The sequence below is a fragment of the Oreochromis aureus genome, linkage group 22, assembly GCF_013358895.1.
Source record: "Oreochromis aureus strain Israel breed Guangdong linkage group 22, ZZ_aureus, whole genome shotgun sequence".
NCBI classification, from domain to species: domain Eukaryota; kingdom Metazoa; phylum Chordata; class Actinopteri; order Cichliformes; family Cichlidae; genus Oreochromis; species Oreochromis aureus.
Window position 1 is genome coordinate 26,020,122 of NC_052962.1, and position 21,969 is coordinate 26,042,090.

Below are 21,969 nucleotides of genomic sequence, written 5' to 3' on the forward strand. Positions count from 1 at the left end.
CATCAGGGCCAGAATGGTAGAAGCACTCTCCGGCTGAGTTTAGAAGGCATAAAGGACATTTTTATTAACTTTCTTTATACTTAATATGCACTCAGCACAAGCCATGTGTAGATGTGTGGTTAGTCTGCTGCCAAAGTAAGACAATGTTGGAGTATTATGGAGAAGAGTGTCTTTACTGCGGTGAAACTACCCGATTCTGAGACACGTGTAAACAATTTCAAGTGAAACGGCCCTCTTGCAATTTAACGTGCAGCTTTCACTTAATGGGAGCCACAGTTGTTTTGTTTAAAGACTTCAAAACATGAGAAGAATGAACAAATATTAGTTCTTATGAAGTCATCGAAACTTACTGCTCGAATCACCCTAACAGAGCGCAGTTCTGCATCACAGCCTCCCCACACCCTCCAGTCATGATACTCTCCTTCCTCCAGCAGGTACTGGTGGCCTCGGAAACCCTCCTTCTCGTAACCCACCCAGCTACAGAAACCGAGAAAGGCACATGGTTTAAAACAAAACGTAATGATGTGATCTGCAGCTGTTAAAACTTGCAAAATGCCAAGAATGAATACCACTCACATTCCTCCCAGTACTTTAAGAGAGCCAACACTATACATAAAGGTTGTTTGCTGCCTCTCTATTCTTGTCATAAAGTCTCTCATGTTGGTGGTTATGGTCCTTGATTTCCCAGTAAAGTAGGGCTTTTCATAGATCACCATCTGGAGACAGAAAGTCAGCTTTCAAATTTCAGTAACCAAATTTAACAGCAGTCTGTGAACAGAAAAATTCATCCGTCTTCACCTTTGGATCATTCAGATCTTCCACCTTTGGTTCACCCTGTGATTTAAAAAGAAAAAAAAATCCAAATTAAGTGCAAGTGATAAAGAAGGCAGACTGTAAGTGCTTCTAGAAGTGACACTTACTATTTTGAGTGGATGTAATGACCCCACGTAGGGCTGTTCCACCCCCCACGCTGCTGGGTTGGCGTACCCCCCAACCTCCAGGACTCGTGGTACACCCTGGAAGAAAGGCTGTGCGAACACAAGCCACCTGAGGAGCAGAAAAATAGATGTGAGTAAAAAACATTAAAGCAATCTGATTTGTCAAATTGGATGAAATGCAACACTAACGACAAATGATCAATACCATATCAATTTTGGCTTTAGGAAGCAATTTGAATAAATGAACATTACTCACAGCCCTGCGTTAATAATGATGGAATTGGCCTTAATGGGGAAACCAAAAATCCTGGCATCATCGGAAGTATCTCGGAAGATGACTTTCTTTCCCTCCGCTTCCTCTTCAGGGAAAAGGGCAATTTCTGGAACACTGTAGTCCTGAGGGAGGATAGAGGGAGGCTGTAACGCTGCTGCCACATGGGAAACACATGACTTACAGATAAACATCACAATGAGTAGACTTTCACACCTCCAGCATGGACAAGAAAGTTGTCCACCTTCTGTTAAAGGAGCTTTTGCACCGATTGGGTCTGGATTGTCAGAGATTTTAATTTGATTTGTTTTCTGAGGAAAAACAAATATGTCAGTCTGTAGGCATTTTCAAAGAGTATGGGAGAGAAAAAGGATGGGACCACAATGCCATCTGAAGATAAAGAATGTTATACCCTTTCCTAACAGAGCAACACTGTTATTGTTCTGAATACAGAATGAGTTGATGTTAGACAGACACATGCCCATCTACCAACCAATCACTGTCACGTACTGGGAGACGACCCACACAGGTGACATTATATAGGTATGGCATGTTAAAACAAAAATAAATATATGCAACAGATAAGTGTGTCAGACTTTTTGATGTGAATAGTCCATACATCTCTGATTAATAAAATAGTAGAAAATATTTATTATCATGTTTTGATGTTTGAATCCTTTAAAACAAAGTACATTTGCAGTACATTTGTAATAGTATCTGACTTGTCATACTTGTAGGCCCAGTCAAGTGTTGACACTTTTTTGACACTAGATGGTGCCATTGAGCTAAGGAGCAAACAGCCACTCGCAAGATCGAAAACAAAACATTTGAGAAGTAATCAGCCGTTCATGCTGATATAATGATTCTGCAACAAAATGTTCCATTGCACTCGGTTAGCTTTCAAATCCTAATTCAGGCTGTGTGGCAACAGAAGGAAAGAAATTCTTCTTACCCTCACTGCTCTTCGTATGGATCCGATGATGAACCTCCTGGCTGGCTTGGTCTCCTTTTGCTCATCATTTGTGTCTCCGTTCTGCTCTTCTCCCTCATCCTGTCTGTTCTCTTGCTGCTCTTCTGGAGGGCTGAACGGGTAAGTAATCTCTATGTCACCCTCATCCAGAGCAATCTTCTCCCCTTTGAAGTCGGGTTTCTCATAAAGCACCCACCTAAAGCATTAAAAAGAAGAAGAAGAAGAAAAAGACAAAGGGAAGTGTAAGGTTACAGCCTGCTGCGTATGACCGTTGTTTCTCCTGGGCATGTGTTTATGCACTTTTCATAGACTCAGATATTTTATTTTGCATTTTGTTGTTGCAGCGTCACTCTGATGTGTCAAAACAATGAGGAGTTCTCATTATTATTGTAGAGATAGTATTTATTATTACTCTCACTGATACCAGTGTTGAAGTGATGATTTTACCCAACTACACTGCTTTGTTACTAACAAAAAGGCTTTTAGGGGCAGGGACATTAAAAACCTGACACTAGGCATTCACTACTTTACAATTTTGCTGTTAATGAACCCAAGGCACAAAACTATATGGTAATCAGAAACTAAATGAAATACTACTACTCTGCTACTTTTTAAGATTGGCTTTTCTTTAACAGCCCTCTTTAAATAGAAGAACACACACTTTCTCTTTCTTATAGATCAAATGCTGCATGAACAAGCAATCAAACGCACTGCTAACAATGAAGCATGTCAGGCAGTGTTGCTTCCATGGTCTGGTAAATGTTTTGCAACTCCAGCAGTGCTACAGTTACAAAAAGGATCAAGGATTATGTGAAATGTGACCAATAAATATAGCCTAATAAGAGAATATTCCACTCTAAATATGAGTAAAATAGAAACATGCAAGCAGTGTACAAGTACCTTTAAAATGGACCCATATGCAGTATGCTATGCTTGACAAAGACAATCTCTTTATAAAAGACACATTTTTTTTTAAGTCAGAGGCTAAAGGCCTACAAATGCCACTTACTTTGCATTCTTAAATTAGAGTATTAGCTGTGGTTTGGGTAGTGGCGCAGGAAGTGGTGTGTGAACTGACAGTATAATCATCTCGTTGTAAGAAGCCGAGGAAGCATTAGTCTAGTGTTAGTACAGGCCAGCGCAGCACCAGCAGGGTTACTGCAGGTTCACAGAGCTGGCTGTGTTTGATAAAACATTCCATGTCTGAGGCAGGTGTGTGTTTAAGCTTGTGTTTGGGGCGTGTTAACGATTGAAGGAATTTGCATGCCCACAGCACATCAATAGCAGTCTTGTTTTTATAACGCTACCTGATTACATCCAGAGAGAGGGGTTTTATTTTTGGAAAAAACGCTGACTTGCTACACACTTGGCATTTAAAAAACAAAACCAAAAAAATAAAAAAAAATAAAAAAAACCAATGTGCAGAGGTGACAACCCAGCTACCCTTTGCGGCACAAAAGACCTAAGTTTAGGTGTCAAACTTGTGATGGTGGTATGAGGAAGATTTCCTTTGTGGCACAACTGGGCAAAATATTAAAGCTGGATCTCTCTGTGTATACTACTGTAAGCTAATTGATTGCTTCCTGTTGTTGCAGGAATCTTTGTTCTACCTCGACATCTATTCTAACTTGTGGTTATATAGCAGAGGTAAGAAGTTATTTTAAGTACAATTTCCTTAAAGTGAGAAAAAAAAAAAAAAAAAAAAAAAAAAAAAAGAAAAAAGGGAATGATGAGCTGTAGATATACGTAGTATACTTGACACTTGAAGTTTTGCAGCTGTAAAGCTGTAAATTCTGGTGATTAAACAGTTCCTGGTTAGAAAAGAAAAACAAAAATCTAGTAAATCGTGAAAAACGTCTTTACTTATTTCTTTGTGAAAAGCTTTGTGTCACTTAATGCTATTTTTTCCTTTAGATACTCACTGCAGAGTTATGCATTGACATGTAGTAAGGAAGCGCTACTGTCTGCATTTGGTAAATAAAAGCGTTTAAAAGTCCAAAATCCTGTACAAGATAATAAAAAGTTAAATACATACATGCATGCATACAATACAAAATAAAAACAAGACAACAAGATGTAGTATGTGTTACCAACAGCAAGAGGATCCATATGCATTTGTTTTAGGGGAGAGGGGGGAAATAAATAAATAAATGCTTCCAGCACTTACCCTCCTCTGACAACCCTGATGGAGATGGTTTCCTGCAGCTTCCAGGGTGTAGCATCAATGACATCACCGCGTACCTCAATCCTTTGGCCGCACATATCCGGTCGGTCAAAAATATACATCTGGCCGGAAGGAAGACAAATTTGAGCATAAATAATGACTTTACACTTGTAAAATCAGATGTTTGAGGCTGCAAGTCATATAATCAGATATTAATAATAATTATGAATTACGCTGAGTACAAAATCAGTGTTGACATTACAGTAGAAGTCATTTAATACTATGCAAGCACCTGGGATGAAATTGCAGAAATTACTGCAGTCTAGACTTTATCCTGTGCTGCAGAAGAGTCCTTTATATTGTCAAAGGAAAATAAAACCAACATTATTGAATGGCATCATCTCCAGTTTCATATTCAACCTTAACCTTTAGGCATTTAATACTAAAAGAGTAGAAAGCTGACTATATGGTATTGAGATTGCACACTTCTTTCATAGTTGCATTTCCTTATTATCAATAGCATCTAGAACATTAAAACGTGGAATAAAATTTTGCACATCAAAAGAGAAAATGGAGGTGCAGACGTGCATATATTGGTGTATATATGGAATTTATTGAATAACAAAAACCTGGCCAAGTCTAAAGCACAGACATGTTTGGGACTCAGCTTTAAGGCCCTACAGCATGGGAGAGAACCTAAACCTAAATGGAAGCTCCTCCCCAATTATTAAGGATCATTTGTGGGTAACCTCAGTGAGAAAATCGAAGAGCTCTCCAGCAACAAGCAGAAGCAGGTCTGAAATTAACAAGGCCACAATGGTACAAGCAAAAGTGTAGTAGGTATGTACTTTAATTACCAATCAAAGCCAGAAATTCCACAGAAGAGGTTTGGGAGGGTTTTTATTAGCATCTGATGAAAATCCTATTGTTTAACCAGACAGTCCGCGTCATCTACTGCAGAATGGTTATGAAATTATGTGTAGGCTCCTACATTACCAAGAAAAACAGTCTTATAACAACAACTTATTCCCCCTCAGGTAAACTAGCAAGGTGTTGTGTACTTAATGGTTAACAGACTGAGATTCACAGGAAAGCTCTGCTTACTTCCTCTGCTTTTAACGGCCATTTTTAAATTACACTTCAGTATGCTAGCTGACATTACTTTTTAACCACTTTCTAGTTCAAGTTAGTGGCAAAAGTGGCTGTCAGCTTCTACACGTTTCTAAAAGGCATGTGGGTGAAAACAACTCTCACTGAAGAGTGCGGTTTGTGCGGCCAACTCACCTTTCCAGGACGAGGATTAAGCTTTCCATGTTCCTTCTCTTTGGTAAGCTATGGGCAAATAGCAAAATTGTAAGGATTAAACAGACATCACAGGACATTATTTTCTTTTACATTTTTTTTTTCCCTGACTCTTTGGGGGACAAGAAAACAGGCCTGGTAAGCCACGAGCATGTAAAATTTAGACACGCTATTACGCCCAGGTTCTAAACATGCCACACAATCCAAACAGTGTTACTGTACTGTCACTGTCACCTTGTTCAACAGGTTGTGAGGGTGTCTGAAAGATGATGTGAGAAGACTAGAGATCTTTCACGACAAAGCAAGGACAGCTTTAACAAAGAGGAATACATTCCTCTACTGAACCTTTTTGACACTTCTGACTTGGAGCTACAGCATGAGCTCACCTGACAAAGAAAGACACTGGAAACAAAAATAAATGTGCTGTGCACCCGACAAGTAATTAAATAAACTCTTTCAAAAAAAAAAAAAAAAAAAAAAAAAAAAATGTATCCGAATTGTTTTTGGGATGTTTAAAAGCACAGGCTGCAATGTGGTTGAAGCCACAGCAAATTAGTTTTGGGTGACACTGGTGTGTGGTGTTTCTCTGAGACTGCTCGTCTGCGAGCTCTGCAGGAAACAGGTTACAAACTAGATCATGTTACTGACCAATGAGTGGCAACAGCTAAGGTTTCAAGAGTCCCTGACCTAATTTAATCTGGAAGCATGTTTGTAATAATAATAATTACTTTTTTTTTTAAACATGAATTTAAAAAAAAAAAAAAAAAAAAAAAAAAAGGGGGAAATGTATTCATACTTAAGAAAACAAAACAAAACAACAAAAAAAACAAACAAAGACAAAATAGTATTTTTAATGAAAGTGAGCCAAAAGACTGTTTTCATTTAAAAAACACAGAAGGTAGTAATCCCACTCAAAGGTGACTGGGTTTTTTCTGTTCAAGATTCTCAACCCTTGAGAATTCTCCTTAAATTAATAGCTTTGCATTTTCACAATAAATTATACCCAGTAGTTCATACTGATATGGTACATTAAAAGGTGACCATTGTCTGCATATCATAATTAATTTGGAGTTTTTGAGTTTTAGGTTAGCACTAATTGAGAATCACTGATTAAAAACTTTCGCTTTCTAAAACCTACTTTAAAAAAAAGAAGACACGTGCAGCTGTGGCATTTAACTAATGAACCAATTAAAATCCTGATTAAGAAAAAAAATGATGGAAATGTAAATTACGATTAGGCCTAAGGTCGGGCAACTGTTATTGTGCCTCAGGCTAGCAGCAAGGCTAAGGTAGCATGTTCAGTGCAGCACCTGCTTAAATAACAGATGTTTTTTTTTTTTTTCCTGCATGCCCTCTGCACACGTTTCTCTTCTTAACATCACTATAAACCTCGAGCCAAAAATCATTCAAAGTCAGAAAGCTACATCACCGATGGAGACTGCAGAGTTTACTGCCTTCTTGATGCCCTACAGAAACAAACTCACACAGACACGTTTTACCTTCTGTTCCTTTCCCTCCCTGCAGCCTGGGTACAAGATCTGCTCTCCTATAAAATGAGCTACTACAAATGGAATGTGCAGTTTCAGCAAATCACATATTTAAAAACAAAACAAAAAAGTTTGACCGTGTGATAAAATAACTGACGACTGCAGCAAACAAGAAACTAGGGAAGAGAAGGGATAACAGCTGTCATCTTTTCTTCTCACACAGGTGTCTCCTTCTGTGTTCCTGTCATAATTCATTTAATCAAATATCAAGTTTTAAAAAAAAAAAGAAGAAAAAAAAAAAAAAGAAATGTGAGGATGAATACAAAAGCCAAGGTGTGGTCATGTCTCTGCAGGAACAGACAGATAGCTGGGATGGGTGGGGAACCCAGCTGAGACCATTTAAAAACAAAATAATAATAATAATAATAATACTACAGCTATTTAAGCAGTTGAAATGACTGTATAAATATACATCAAAAAAGGGTTTGCAGGATAAAATCTCTTTAATTCTTTGAGAAGGTGATAACTAGAAATAACTAGAATACATCAGTGGGTTGAAAACTCTTTTGAAGTAATGCTCGTGTCTTACACAAATAATCTTTTCCCCACAGTTTTGCTCACAGAAGAACTCAGGAAGCGCGAACCACATCTGAAGTCAATATTAGTGTCAAACATTGTGTTACACGAGCTTTGATCACTTCAGAGTTCAAACGCACAACTAAACATTGTGCAGGCATTTGTGTTAAATGCTACAAATGCCACAGGCCTACACTGACACTCCACTCTTCATATTCTTCCATCACTTATAGAATTGTTGTGTTTCCTAACTGCAGCTGCTTAAAGCTATCTTGTGCTTTGTGTTTAGGTGGGCTGGGAAACAGGATGTGGCAGAATGAGCAAGCGTGTGTGTGTGTGTGTGTGTGCCAACATTCAGGCCTGAGTTCTGTAGGCATATATACATAAACCAAGTCTACACCTACATGCACTTTATCCTGTGAACTTTGGGATCTTCACTAAAAAAAAATAGGAACATTTATTCCATTTTGAAGGATCGTTTTAACACTGCATGACACTGGAACCACCAGGAGGCCCATCCTTTAATCACTGCTTTTGTTCTATAAATATTCCATTTTGAAGCTTATTTAAAGGCATGTTTGGCATACAAACGCCAACAAAAGCCACAGATAACTGGATTTATTGTGTGCACAATAACCTACATGTAGTCATTAAGCTCACCTATTGTGAGTTGACCTGTTTTGTCATTTCTTACAATGGGAGAAGAGTACAGATGAGAGCTGCCTGCAAGTAAACACAATCATAGGATTTTCTTACTCATTCTATTATCAAAGGGATAGTTAACCTTTCACACCTCACCCAACCCTCCACTTAATGCAATTGTTTGCATACTTTGATCAGCTGCACTCGAAGACTTAAAGAAATATTCAACGAACGTGTCATTGAATATGTCATTTTTTATAAAGAGGTCACACTGTATGTTTTCATGTCTAATGTGATCACTTCTTAGCCTGGATTGTTACATTTTTAAATGTCAAATCAACAAAAGCATTCTCACAAATTTAATATTACTCACATAGGCATCAGGGAAGGCTCTGTATTTTGAAAGTAAGTTCCTGTCAGGCTCAGTTGGTTGGCTCTGGAACTGAGACTTTCCATTAACATTGCTGAACAATGAACTGTGGACCCCCACAGCAGCATCACTACTCAGGCTCCTCTGCAGGATGGGAGTGCCCATTGTCCCGCTACCCACACCCATCGCCATCTGAGAGGTCTGGCTAAATATTGATAAAGGAGTGTCTGTGTTTGCAAATGGCCTGTGGAAGTCAATCGAGCCAGTTGGGCTGAGGAGGCGAGTGGGGCTGTTGCTTGCAGGTGGGGAGCCGATGGCCAGAGATGCAGGCCGACTCATGTGTGTGCTCAGGTCTTCGGCTCCGCTCAGAGACCCTGATAAGGAGGATGAGGAATTCATAAGGAAGGAGAGGCGCTCAAAGCGGGATCCACCTGACTCTGTGCCAGCACTGAGGTCACCCAACTCCTTTAATCCCGCAGTCAAGCGATCTTTTGAAGTTTCCGGTAGGGAGCTGGTGCGGAACACTGACCGACGGGCTTTTCCGTTTTCTTGTGTCTGAACTGTGGATGATGGCTTGTAGTTACCAAAGAGGACACTGTGATCAAGGCGAGAGCTTGTGGTAGGAGATGGAGGTACTTCATTCCCATTAAGTACTGGAGATTTTAAATCCTCAGAAGAAGAGTCAGAGGATTTTCTCATTACAGTACTGTTAAGAGTTGATGCTCTAAAGGGCAAGTTGAGACCTCTTGTTCCAGGCTGTCCATCCTGCAGGTGACAGAACACATGCATAGTTATGCTAAGCTCTGAAGCATTCATCTATGAGATCTATGCCTTCAAAACAATGCAATGAATGGAATTTCATTTTTGGTGCTGACAGATTTGATGAGTCGCATTCGAAAATGTGCTTTCAGAAGTAGTATCTACAATTCCTGAACAAATACATAAGGAGTGTCTTCTTTAAAGCTACAAACAATTTAGAACCTTTCAATTTATCTTCGACAATAAGCAATAACATGATAATAAAAATAATATAAATAAAGGGAAATAATGAAACAGCATGAAGATTTTCTAGCTCATGACATTTAAGTCTACAATACCTGATTTTGCCTAATCAGCTCCAGTGGAGAACGACTGTCTCTTGGGGAAGTCCTCTTCAATCCCAGGTCAGCAGGCAGAGTATACAGTCCATTGAGGGACTCGGCTGGAGCGCCTGTTCCTTCCATTTTTGTTTTGAGACTGCTCACGGAGTCAGGCATGTCAGAAGAGATGGGGCTTGGAGCATCCTCCACAATGGGTGGCAGAGAGGAGATGAGGCCTGGATTAGCGGGGCGTACGCTCACGTTCCTCTGCCTCAGAGAAGGCCCCATGCTCTTTAAGGTATCCACCAGAATTTCCATGTCAAACTGGCTGGTGGAGTCTTCGTCAGGGGAGGCAGGAGGAGTAGAAGGGATAGTAGCTACCGGGTCAGAGACCGCCTCCACAAGTGTGGCTGTGAACACTCCAGTAAATCGGGATGAGTCGTGGTCCTCTTCTTCCAAACTGACAGTGTTGTTGTAGCTGGTTTGTTGTGTTGAGGAAAGGCCAGATACAGGGAGCTGTCGTGACTCCCAGGCTGACTTTACACTCTCTGACTCTCCCTCTCTCCGTCCCAGCATTTCACCTGCAGCTGCTGCAGGCTCCTCCTGCTCCACTAAGCTCCTCCTCCAGTCATCTGCTGGTTCTTTGACTGGGTTGCTTTCACGGCTCAGGTAAAATTCAGTCCTGTCACTCAGCCTGTTGCCAAGGGTAATAGGTTCCTCCAGAGAGGGGAGGGAGGGGGAAGAGAAGGAGTCAGTGAAGCGTGTGTATGCTGTAGCGTCGGGTAGAGCCGAGGAAGAGGAGGAGTAGTTACTGGACGAGGTGTCTGATATACTGTAAGTCAGGGAGTCAGAAAAAGTGTAATTCTCTGTTTTACTTGGTTTATACTGACTTACACCCTCAAATCTATTTTTCCATTTATAGTCTGAGTCAAGATCCGTTCCATTTGACTCAGTCGAGGTGCTCGTTTTGTGAAAGTCCACTTCATCCTGGCTATTATCAGTGGCATCAGCGTCATTAATGAGAGATAGTTTACGAAAACGATGTTTGGCTTCATCCTCTTTGGAGAGAGACGAGGTCTTTATTAACAGTTTGGTACTCAGGCTGCGGTAGCCTGAATTCATTTTGTCAGCTGAATCCTGGCAGTCGTCCGTCTGCTGACTTTCTGAACTTGCTGTGGTGGTCCTTGAAGTTGTGAAAGACCTACACAAATAGAAGAAAGAAAGAAGATGGTAACTGTTTCACAGCATACAAAGAACTCCAGGCAGAGCCTTCAGGGTGTGGTGGACACGCAATGCCAACAATGCAAATTATACAAAGTAACATTGCTTATCTTGACTTGCATGCAACGTCTAGGTTTGCAAAACATGTCACAAATGATGTTTTCCCATTTTATATCGGCTAAAAAAAAAAAAAAAAAAGTACTATATAAAAGCAAAACGCTGACTTCTTCAAGCTGCATTTTCCATTTACACAATATAACCTGCACAAAGAACCTCTTTAGAGCCGTCTTTTCCCCATCCTAGCCTTCAAACACACACAGCAAAGTGATCCACATTTCAATATAAACATTAGATAAGAACACTCAAATGTAAGTACTACAAAGCACTAGGTACTGAGATAGGCCGTTGATTCAGAGAACAACTCATGATGCTCAAAAGCCAAAGACGTGTTTATAAGAATATAAACTTTGTGCGCTTTTAATGGTCTGAAAATGTTCTTGTTAATATCTAAAAAGAACACTCCACATGAAGTTGGATTTATTTGTCATAAGGAGTACTAATGTAAAAATGCTGCTGTACAATATTTAAGGAAATTTTGCAATAAAAAAAAAAAAAAAAAATTGTATTTTTGTTATTTAGTTTTAAATAAGTTTTTGAAAGATTTGACTTAACTTGTTTTTTATGACAGGTGGTCTCATAACTTTGTTAAGCACTTAATTTAAAACTCTTTAAGCTTCCCAAACCTTATCAATGTGAGAAGGTCAAATACTAAGGAGTATTAAGAAAAGATTTTATACTTAATTATACTTTCAAGAAGCAACAGATCTTACCAAATTTTCAAGAAATAAGATTCAGTTGGAGGGGGGGGGGGGGAACCTTAATGACTAAATGCATTTACTATCCAATTATGGGTTATTTCCTCTTAGCGTTGTATGTTTTTTAATCAAATTTATTAGTGTATTTTTACCAACGTCTGCATCCCATGGTTATACCCATCCAAGCAGGGCATACTAGTTATGACTAAAAGCATAATTACAACTATTATCAATGTTGTTCAAGAAAACAAAACTAAATGTCAAACAGCTTTTATAAGTCAAGCAGTAATTCTGAGTTGATCCTCTGTTAGTGACTCATTTGACCTTTGTTGGTTTTAAGACTTGGAACACGAGGAGGGGCTCATTGATAAATGGTGTTTACTGTAATGTCTAAATGTTGTTTTTTGCTTTTTTACAGTTTCAGACAAGATGGTGCATGACTGCAACAGCAGGGATGATTATTTAAAAGGTCACGGGAATACAGTCACAGCAATACAGTGAATTACGCAACCAATTTGTTCCTCTACAATGTGGGGTGGAGATGGTCTTAAAGGTCAAACTGAAAAGTGATTTTAGAATGTTGCAATACTGATGCAGAAGGTTTCAATGCATATAGTGACCACCTTTATAAAAGCAGCAGCTTTGAAGCATTCAGGTGTATGCCAACACAATGCAAAAGAGCAAAAACAATGTTTAAGAGAAACAAGTGCCTCTGCCCATAAATCTGGGAATGATTAGAAGGGAACTTTCAAACAACTTGACATCCATCAGTCTACAGTGAGGAAAATATACAAGATGGCTACCAATCTCCTTGGAATGGACATCCCAGCAAATTCACCTCACGGTCAGACTTGGGTGCAATGCTTGGAGAAATTGCAAAAAACCGAAGAGTCTAAGGAGCTTGGAAAAACAGCGTCTGGACTTCTTTAAGTCTTCTTCTTTAAGACGTTTTACCTCTCATCCGAGAAGCTTCTTCACTGAAGAACGTCTTCAAGCAACTTAAAGAAGTCCAGACGTTTTTTCTTTCCTCACTCCTTAGACTACGATGACCTGGATGACTGAGAAACTTCACAGACAAAAACTGAAGAGCTACGTTTCAAACTATTGTTAAAGGGGTCTTGACAGCTTAAAGCTTGGCTTAAATTAGATGCAACAGGAAAGTGATCCAAGGAGTTGTTACAGTCCAGTTAAAGTCCCAACCTCAACCCAAATCAAATTTTGTAATGGGGCCTTTAGAGAGCTATACATAAGCTGTGGACCTTTTGGGTGCACAATTTGTCAGTCTCAGACCTCAATCCTTTAAGTGGGAAGATTTATGGGAGGAAAAAAAAAAGAATGCTTTTTAACTATTGTTTTGCATAAACACAAATTCCAGTGAAGAGGACATAAAGGTTTCTTAAGAAACAAGTATGTAGAGGATGATAATTATAAAGGTGTCCAGTAAGGCAATTGGAAATTCTGGCAGTAATCCTGAACTTCCTCATGCTGGCCTGCAACAATCAGCCGCGTTTGGTCATACACCAAATATCAAAGAACATCACCACCCTCTGTATAATTTCTTGGGAAACCTTAGGCTTTCTTGACAGGAATTTCCATTCTTTCGATAATAATTAATAGATCAACATTCAAAAAGCAATTGCTTTGGGTTTTTTTTTTTTTTTTTTTTTTTTTTTAAACTTTACTCCAACAGAAAGCACTCATCTGCAGTAAGTCTATAAATGCCGCCCTTGAATGATTGCCAGTTTAAGTCTTGTGCAAACAGATGAACTCGAGCTAGCATAATAAAAAACACACCCAACCTACAGCCAGCTTACATGAGAAGCTGTAAAAACTGCATTTGTATCCCATTAGCATGTCAACATCTGCAAACACTGAAACTTTAAGTTAAAGAAAGACAACAAGAATGGTTTAGACATCCACTAATCATAAGTGATCATTACAGTTGGGTTATGCAATTATCAAATATTGTCATAGAACATCACATTCAGACAGTCAGAGATTTAAAATTAAAGGAAAAATGCCATGTTTAGTCACTGGCTATACAGTAATACTGTAGAGTATGCTGTGTATGAAATGTATTTATCTTAACCAAACACATTTAATAAAATGCTGCTCAAGATAAAATTGATAAGCAAGATACTTAAGATAAAGTTACGCACGTGTTAGCATTTGTTCTTAATCTATACTGTCTAAATTATCTTAAGTCAATAAATATCAACTCCACTTGTGCAGATTTAAAAACGGTTTTCCGATTGGTAAATCAGCATGACTGCAGTGGTTTTGAACTAGTTATAAATTGCTATAGGAAGGCAAACACACACCTGAGATGAAATCTCTGAAGACTCTTTATCTAACACATTCATTGTTTAAACTGAGGAAAGATCACTTCTGTCAGGTCAAGGTGTGGTTTTCTGAATATGTTCCGGTCATTTACAACAAAGGGAATTCTTCACAAGTTTGACATTCTATGAATGTCTCAACTAAGCAGTCAGACGGTCACACGTGGAAGGAAAACAAAAGGGAAAGCCCAGTGTCATGGTTTAGTTTAAAGACCTAAGTGGCCCGACTGGCTTTGGATATACCCTCACCAGAAACACTCCCATGGGCCCTCAGTTTTGCACAGAGGTAGGAAAATAATACAGCAGATGTCAAAACTGTATTTTTACAGAAAAAAAAAAAAAAAAAAAAAAAAAAAAAAAAAAAGTTCAATAGATAACCTGCATTTCATAAATAGGACGCATCCAAGCGACCACCTAAGAGGCATCCCAAATGGGAATGTGCGTCTCACCCCTGACTTCAATACACAGAAAGAATGCACGACAGGTGGGGCTGGCTAAATGCCTTGTTCATCTTTCACTGAGCATCAGCACACCTCTTCATCAGAAACCTGTTGTTGTTTTAAGTGCCAGAGGCCACAACGTGTTTGTCGGCTTGCTATGCAAAAAGTGAGCAGTACTGTACTTCTAACTAATCCTCATTTGTTCTTTTTCAGTCTGTGAAACTTTCAAATTACCCAGCTAATAAATGCTCCTCACGCTCAACCAGCATTTACTGAGTTTTGCAAGATGCATTCTGATCTTTACCAAAGTCGACAACTGCTTCAAAATCTAAATAAGACACCACTGCTTGGAGAGCTTATTCTATAATTTGTGTTTTCACAAATATTAGGGCTTCTTTTTAAAATAATTATTTCAAAATTAACACAGTAAATGTAAGTTACCAACCTTCCTAGGAGCCTTAACTACAGCCTGTTTTTAATGTTTGAGTAACAGCAATTTTTCATTCGTCTACTGCCACTAACAGCTAAAACATCTCTTCGGTGCCATCTTGTGGTTTTTAAATGTACATCAAAAATAAAGTGTCGTGAAACAACTTTCCTTTTTGGTAAAGCATATAGTTAGGGCTGGATCAGGTGACCCTAAATCCTCACTTAGTTATGCTGCAACAGGCGTATGTTGCTGGGGGATTCCACTCACTGAGTGTTCATAGACCTCTGCACTTAATCATACTGGTTATTAATCTCTGGCTCTCTTCCACAGCATGTCTTCTATCCTGTTTTCCTTCTCTCACCCCAAGTGGTCGCAGCAGATGGCCACGCCTCCCTGAGCCTGGTTCTGCCGGAGGTTTCTTCCTGTTAAAAGGGAGTTTTTCCTTCCCACTGTTGCCAAAGTGCTTGCTCATAGGGGGTCATATGATTGTTGAGTTTTTCTCTGTATGCATTGTTGTAGGCTCTACCTTACAATATAAAGTGCCTTGAGGCGACTGTTGTTGTGATTTCACACTGTATAAATAAAACTGAATTAAACTGATTTGGAATTGAATTGAACATCATCTCACAAGTCACTGTAGATGCAAGTTATTACCCTTTCTGAAGTAGTAGTTCTGTAATAGCTACTTTCTGCTGCAATCTTTAAATGTTTAATTTTTTTTTTTTTTTTAAAACCAGATGCCCCAAAATCGATTGGTGTTTCCTCCCAGGATAAAACTGGTGATCTTCTGCTCATTAGCCACTACACTATGAGCCAAAACCCCTATCTGGTTTTATGAGAGTATATCTTTCACCCATTATCTACTGCTCAAAGGTAAGACATTTTTAAAACCACAAGATGGCACCAAAAATGAGCAACAAAAGTTAACTGCCTCTCATCTGCTTCACTAATCATAAGTGATCTGAAGACTCGCACGATTCCTGCTGATAGTTTAAAGGTGTTGATAATGTAGAAGTTGGAAAGCGATTTTTTAAAATTTAGAAAGTCTTGTGATACATCTGTAAGTAATACTATTTTCTTAATGTTTTATACACTTAAAATTGTGCTGCTCATCTCTTTTATCGTCGTAAACCAACATCTACAACACATTGTTTAGCTTGCAGTGTGTTACAGGGTCAAGGTGTGGTCACAAGTTCAAAATTCTTTCCATTTTTCCTATTAACACTACTGAAAGTTTTATTTGTTCCAGTAAATGAAGACGTCTGATCAAATGACAGCTCCAGACAAAGCAACAACAACAACAAAAAAAATAAATATATTGTCATGATGCCAAAACAGTTGTGTTACATAAATGTGATAATATGAGGGTAAGTGCTCTACATGTCAGGGCTTAAATTTAAGTTTGGTTAAATATTATATTAATAATATTACATGGAAGTACAAGTGCATGGCTCTGCTCTTGATACTTCGGGAGGAGATGCTTAAAAAAACTAAACAAAAAGCCACACACATATCAGACCATGCAACTGACCTAGACATTCTTCACATGCACTTAAAGCCATTACTGGAAAGCATGCAGAGCTGCAAGAGTGCAGTGCTGAATAGGGTGCATGCAAACACAAAGCATGCCATGTGGATATTTCAACCATCTCTCTCTTAACTGTCAAACACTGTTTAGGAGGATGTAAAATTTGTTCCTTTCCCCCCCATTTTTTTTCAAACAAACAGCAGCTGCATATAGCTTGAAGTCAGGTCACCAGATTAAATCTTGCAGTATCACTATTTTGTGTGTACATTTCAACGATAACATGATAACATGATGTTTGATTTGCCAGTTTGCTGCTATCTCTATACTTTCTGTGACAGACCTGTTGGTCCACGCTTTACAAATCCAAGGATTTGCTGTGTTCCTGAATTATATATAAAACTGCCGGATGGATTAAACAAGCAGCATGATGAAATTAGCTTTGACTTGGGAGAACTGATGTATATTTGTACCCATTTTCTGCTTATAATTGAAAAACTTCAACTACTTCTCCAAACCTGAGCCTTTAGTGTTTATTGGATGGGGTGGTGGTGGAGTTTTTGGGTTTTTGGGGGACAGAACTGTCAACCTGCTGTCACCTAAATTTGAAGGAAAAAAAACACAACATACATTCAATATGAAACACTATATATAAAGTATACCATGCACTCATCTCTACTGGCAGCTCCCTGAATGTGGTTGATGGCAATGAAACATTTTTATTGATTTGGTTCAAGGTAGATTACCTTGAACTTGAGCTTGCTGACTAAATCTTGCAATTTTTCATTAAGCTGTTAAATAGAATTTAGTAAAAATCATCTTGTCAAAATCTTTAATCTGTGTCAGACCAGTTTATATCAAGTTATGACAAAATGACACCTCCATATCACCAGTGTGTCCTGGCTGGGGATTGGGCAGCACAGAAACTTTTGGGAAGACTCCTTTGTATGAAAGTTATCCTGTAACAATCTATCACTGACGGCCTATATCATTTCATAGGGCTGAGGCTAAATAACTTAATGTGGAACATTCTAAAGGGTGTGTTCACGATTCACAGGTATGTAGACACCTGTGTTGGTAAACAAGGCAACTCATCCACTGCTTTCCTGTTCATCACAGGACGTGTTTAATCTTTACACATTTAAGAAGCCTTATCGGATAACTATTGTGGTTATGTAATGTGATAAATCTGAAGCTGTAAATTTAGAGTCACTAAAGTCGGTTTTAAATAACAGTCTGGTGCATGCCTGAAGCTACACGCTGTACATTCCAGCACATTAGCTACAGAGGCAGCAAGAATGAAAATTTGACACTCAGATATGTAAAACAACTCTCACTTAATCTCTCACCAACTTTCCCTTAATAATCTAAACATGAAATGTGTTAATGGCAAAAATAGTTTCAAGTCAGAGTTCAGAGAGTTTTGCTCATTTATTTTAAGTTTAAAAGTTAAAAAAACAAAACAAAAACAAAACAACAACACTCTTGGAGTCAAAGGAGCTTTTTCTACATTACAGAGCTTTGCCACTTACCCTTCATTCAGGTCAGGCTGGGCTTCCTTTAGATGCTCACCGAGACCCTCTGCAGTGTCACTATCAAGATGGTGTGTGTCTGCGTTCGATGCTGACAGCTCAACTGCCACCTGTTCTAAGACTTGTACGGTAATGTTTCTGTCAGGGCTCTGAGTAATTGTATCCACCCACTCAGTGCTCCGTGGAACCCTATTGTGTTCAATCTCTGTGGCATCTGATTGCAGGTGAGCACTGTGTGTCAGATTGCCCATGACAGCCTCTGCTGCACCAGCAGTATCTGTTAATGTGCTGTTTGTGATGACCAGGCTAATTTCTGTGTCTTTGTTGCCTTCAGCGGTCTTGTCTGCATTCACAATCAGTGGAACTTGCTCTTCTGTCTCTGTTATTATATGCACAATCACATCCTCTTCTTTTGTGTAACTGGAAGCAGCATGTATGCATCCAGAATCGGTGAAATCTTTGTCAGGCAGAGTTTCTTCCACCTCTGTTGGAAACAGGTTCTCTCCATTAGAGTGGTCTTCTGTTTCCAAGTCTGCAGTCCAGTTTCCCCCAGACTCTTCCACCTGCCCATGCTGCTCACTGGAAGGTGGAGCAAAACCACATACCATCATTGTGCTCACCTGCTGAACCGGTGTGGCTAGTAAATCCTTTCTACCCTCCTCCTCCTCTTCTCCTTTCATTTGTGGCCATACTGTGGTTGACTGTTCTTTCACCGAACTCTCAGATGTTCCCATTTCATGCACTTGACTGCCCGATTTCTGTTCTTCAAGTTGTTGCTGTACTTCACTTTGGCCATTATAATCCTCTCCCTTTCTTTCATCGTCTATTTTGCCTTCTTTCTGTTCCATTTTCACAATCACGACCCTAAAATCTCCTTCATCTCTCTGGCTGATCTCTTTATCCGAGTGTTGTACGATTTCCTCACGTAGCCCCACAATGGATTCTTCTCTTTCATCGATTGTGAACATCTCTTCGTCCCCACTCTCCTCTGCATTGTCCTCCTCAGCACTGTAGTAAATCTCCTTTGTACTGTCATCATCTGATCCAACACTTAAATATGCTGGACTTAAGAGCCTGTCAATTCGCACCGTCGGTCCAGAAAACCCATCTGTCATTTCAATTTCTCCCTTAAGATCCTTCACCAGATTCATTTTATCAATCACCGAAGAGCTACAGCCTGGATAAACGTTTGCTTCGTCTGGGACTACCTCTTTGACTAGGATCACTCTCCGTTTGGAGTCAGTAACCTGAGCATCTATCCCACGGGATGTTTCATAGACGGATATGGGAGGGGCAGAGTTCTGACACAAAGGGCCTGACCAGACACTGTCGGTAACAAGGCTTTTATTGTCCGATTTCAACTCTGAAGGGGAGCAGGTCAGCTCTGAGTAAGGAATGCCAGCACTGTCAGAATACTTGGAAGTTGCACTGAGAGAGGTAGGCACATATCTGTTTTGGTTTTCTGGGACCGTTTGAATCTGAGAAGCAGAAAAAGAACGCCTGGAGCTCTCACTAAAAGAGCTTCCCTTTATTTCACCGATGGAGGCCGAACCATCAGGAGCATCAATCGTTCCGCCAGCAGCCAAGTCAAGATCACGAGACGTCAATGTTTGGGAGTGCTGAGTATTTGTTTCTGCATGACTTTCATTGTGGGTTTTGACAATGACAAATTCTGTTTTGGTGTCAAGTAGTGTTGTATCAGTGCAGATATGAGGTGATGGGCTTAGGAGCGAGGAGATTACCTCAGAGGTAAAATTCTGGGGGAAAAGTGACTCGTACAGAGCTCCATAAACTTTATCTTGATTGACGGGAGCAGTGCTGCTTTCGCTGCTAACAGCTGAGGCTGTGCTGACACTCTTGGCAGTTTCAGGAAAAGACCTCTCAGTGTGAGAAATGAAGATTTCATGATGGTTGGCAGCAGAGTCTGCACTGCTAGCTAACTTGTCATTTTGAGGATCAGGACTTGGCCCTGTAACATTGGTGTAGTTACTGTTGTCAACACTTGTCAGGGAGGACTCACTATTTGAAATTGTACTGTCAACTGTGTCAGGGGCATCAGACTGATGATATGGTAGAGTCCCACTGGTGGATTCATTTTCTTGGGGGATATAATCATAAGAATTATTGCCCGAGTCGACAGTTGCTGCTTCGTAAGCCGAACTGTCAAGCACAGTTGGTGGCTGGCTGGCTAGAAGGGTATGTTCAGCCTGGGTTTGAACAACAGAAGTTGTTTCTGAAGTAGCTGTCAGAAGAGCTGATTTGGCATCATTTCTGCTTGAGCTGTCGTGAACTGGAATGTTCTCTTTGTCCTCCAGTGAGCCAGTATCATCAAGTTGCAGCTCAGGAATGGAAGCAATTGGAGCTCTCAGGGTTTGCCTCTGCACATCCGAAAGATCAGAGGCATTCGTAAGAGGGCCCTTTGACTCTTGTTGGGTGTTCACAGTGATAACTGGGACTGACTGGGATTGTGCAGAAAGACTGAAGTACGAGTCAGTTTCATTTGCAGCTACAGGGGGAGGTGAAGGGATGTCAAATTTACTGTTGCTGTCAAGCTCTGGTTGAGACATACTGAACTTCTTTCTGTTCCCTGGGTCCCGTTCCACAGGTATCTAGAAGAAGATAAGTTGTACTTTAACTGATGGACTACATAAAAGATCTGTGTTTTTACATGATGATGTGTCCATGTAAACAAAAATCATTATTAAAGTTTCACATTTTGAGCTGGAGGGGTAGGTTGTACAGCGAATCATTTCACTACTCACACCAACAACCCAAGATTGAGTTACAGACATAGATTTTCACATTTTAGCGACCTGTTCAGAGTGTACCCCACCTGAGCTGGATAAACGTTAAGAAAATGGATGAATAGATTCTTTTTTATGTTTTAAAACTTTAGGATTTCTAAACAAATTATTAGGTTGGAGTTAGGAATTAAAAATTACTGGGTTTGGTTTAGAAAAACATTATAGTTTGGCTTTAAATACAACAGCTGCTACTTCTTTTACAGCATATTCAACAATTCATGTCCGTGAATACCAAGGCTCGCAAAATTTCAAAATCCCTGGTAGCCCTTCGGGCAGGCACTCTTCAGTTTTTGGTAGCCCAAAATAAATTTAAGTAGCCCGAATAAAAAAGAGAGCAATTTTTTAATGTTTTGTTTCCTTTACAATATTATACATTAAAGTATAATATTGTAAAGGAAACAAAAATTAATCCGAAAGTTGTTAAAATACAAATCACAACAACTGTATAAAAATCACAGTCATCAACTCGAATACTTGGTTCTAATTGAACAGAAATTTCTATGAACTTGTAAGAACTGTGTAGAACATGAATCAGTCTGTGTCAGATCCTGAATCTGAAATTTCCACTGAAGTCACGGGTAAGAGGTAAGGGGAACCAAGATCGAGGCCATTTGCTTTTTGAAGTTTGCAAAGACTGCTAAATTTGGCCAATGGTGGTTCACTCTTTGCAACATAGTACGCTTTTGAAAGATTTTTCAGGACTTCTGCTTGTGCTTGGTTTATTTTAGTATGTTTTTGCAATTGCTGTTTGTTCTGGGAAAGATATTGCAGACTGGGCAATAATGCATTTCTTGCATTTCTCATGGGTTCTGATGGGGTCTTTCTTAAAATTACTGGTCCCAGTTACAAAGGCGCTTGTGGACTCAAATGAAATGAAACTCACGACACACCCGGCAGAACATGATGTTATTTAGCTCGTCATATTCCAGCCACATAAATTCTTTTGTCCATGAAACCAAAAAAGCTGAGCTTTCTTTTTGCCTCATAGTCTGATTTGTCATAACTTTTCCGTTTTGTGGTCGGCTTTTATTTGGCTGTGCCTTCTTCACCCTGACCTGTCTTAG

The 21,969-nt window shown here is 39.5% G+C and overlaps 1 protein-coding gene across 3 annotated transcripts in view; it reads right to left on the reverse strand.

Annotated features, from left to right (window-relative positions):
• The window catches only part of crybg2 (crystallin beta-gamma domain containing 2), a 38,228-nt gene that overhangs the window by 4,721 nt on the left and 11,538 nt on the right, over positions 1 to 21,969 (reverse strand). For all 3 annotated transcript variants that reach the window (XM_039606008.1, XM_031738119.2, XM_039606009.1), the window contains 11 exons: positions 18,102 to 20,710; positions 9,818 to 11,000; positions 8,724 to 9,485; positions 5,628 to 5,675; positions 4,347 to 4,465; positions 2,162 to 2,375; positions 1,195 to 1,334; positions 921 to 1,047; positions 799 to 834; positions 577 to 716; positions 351 to 477 (listed from right to left, as the gene is read on the reverse strand). In XM_039606008.1, the coding sequence (XP_039461942.1) occupies positions 351 to 477; positions 577 to 716; positions 799 to 834; positions 921 to 1,047; positions 1,195 to 1,334; positions 2,162 to 2,375; positions 4,347 to 4,465; positions 5,628 to 5,675; positions 8,724 to 9,485; positions 9,818 to 11,000; positions 18,102 to 20,710 (5,505 nt within the window). The remainder of the gene's footprint in view (positions 1 to 350; positions 478 to 576; positions 717 to 798; positions 835 to 920; positions 1,048 to 1,194; positions 1,335 to 2,161; positions 2,376 to 4,346; positions 4,466 to 5,627; positions 5,676 to 8,723; positions 9,486 to 9,817; positions 11,001 to 18,101; positions 20,711 to 21,969) is intronic.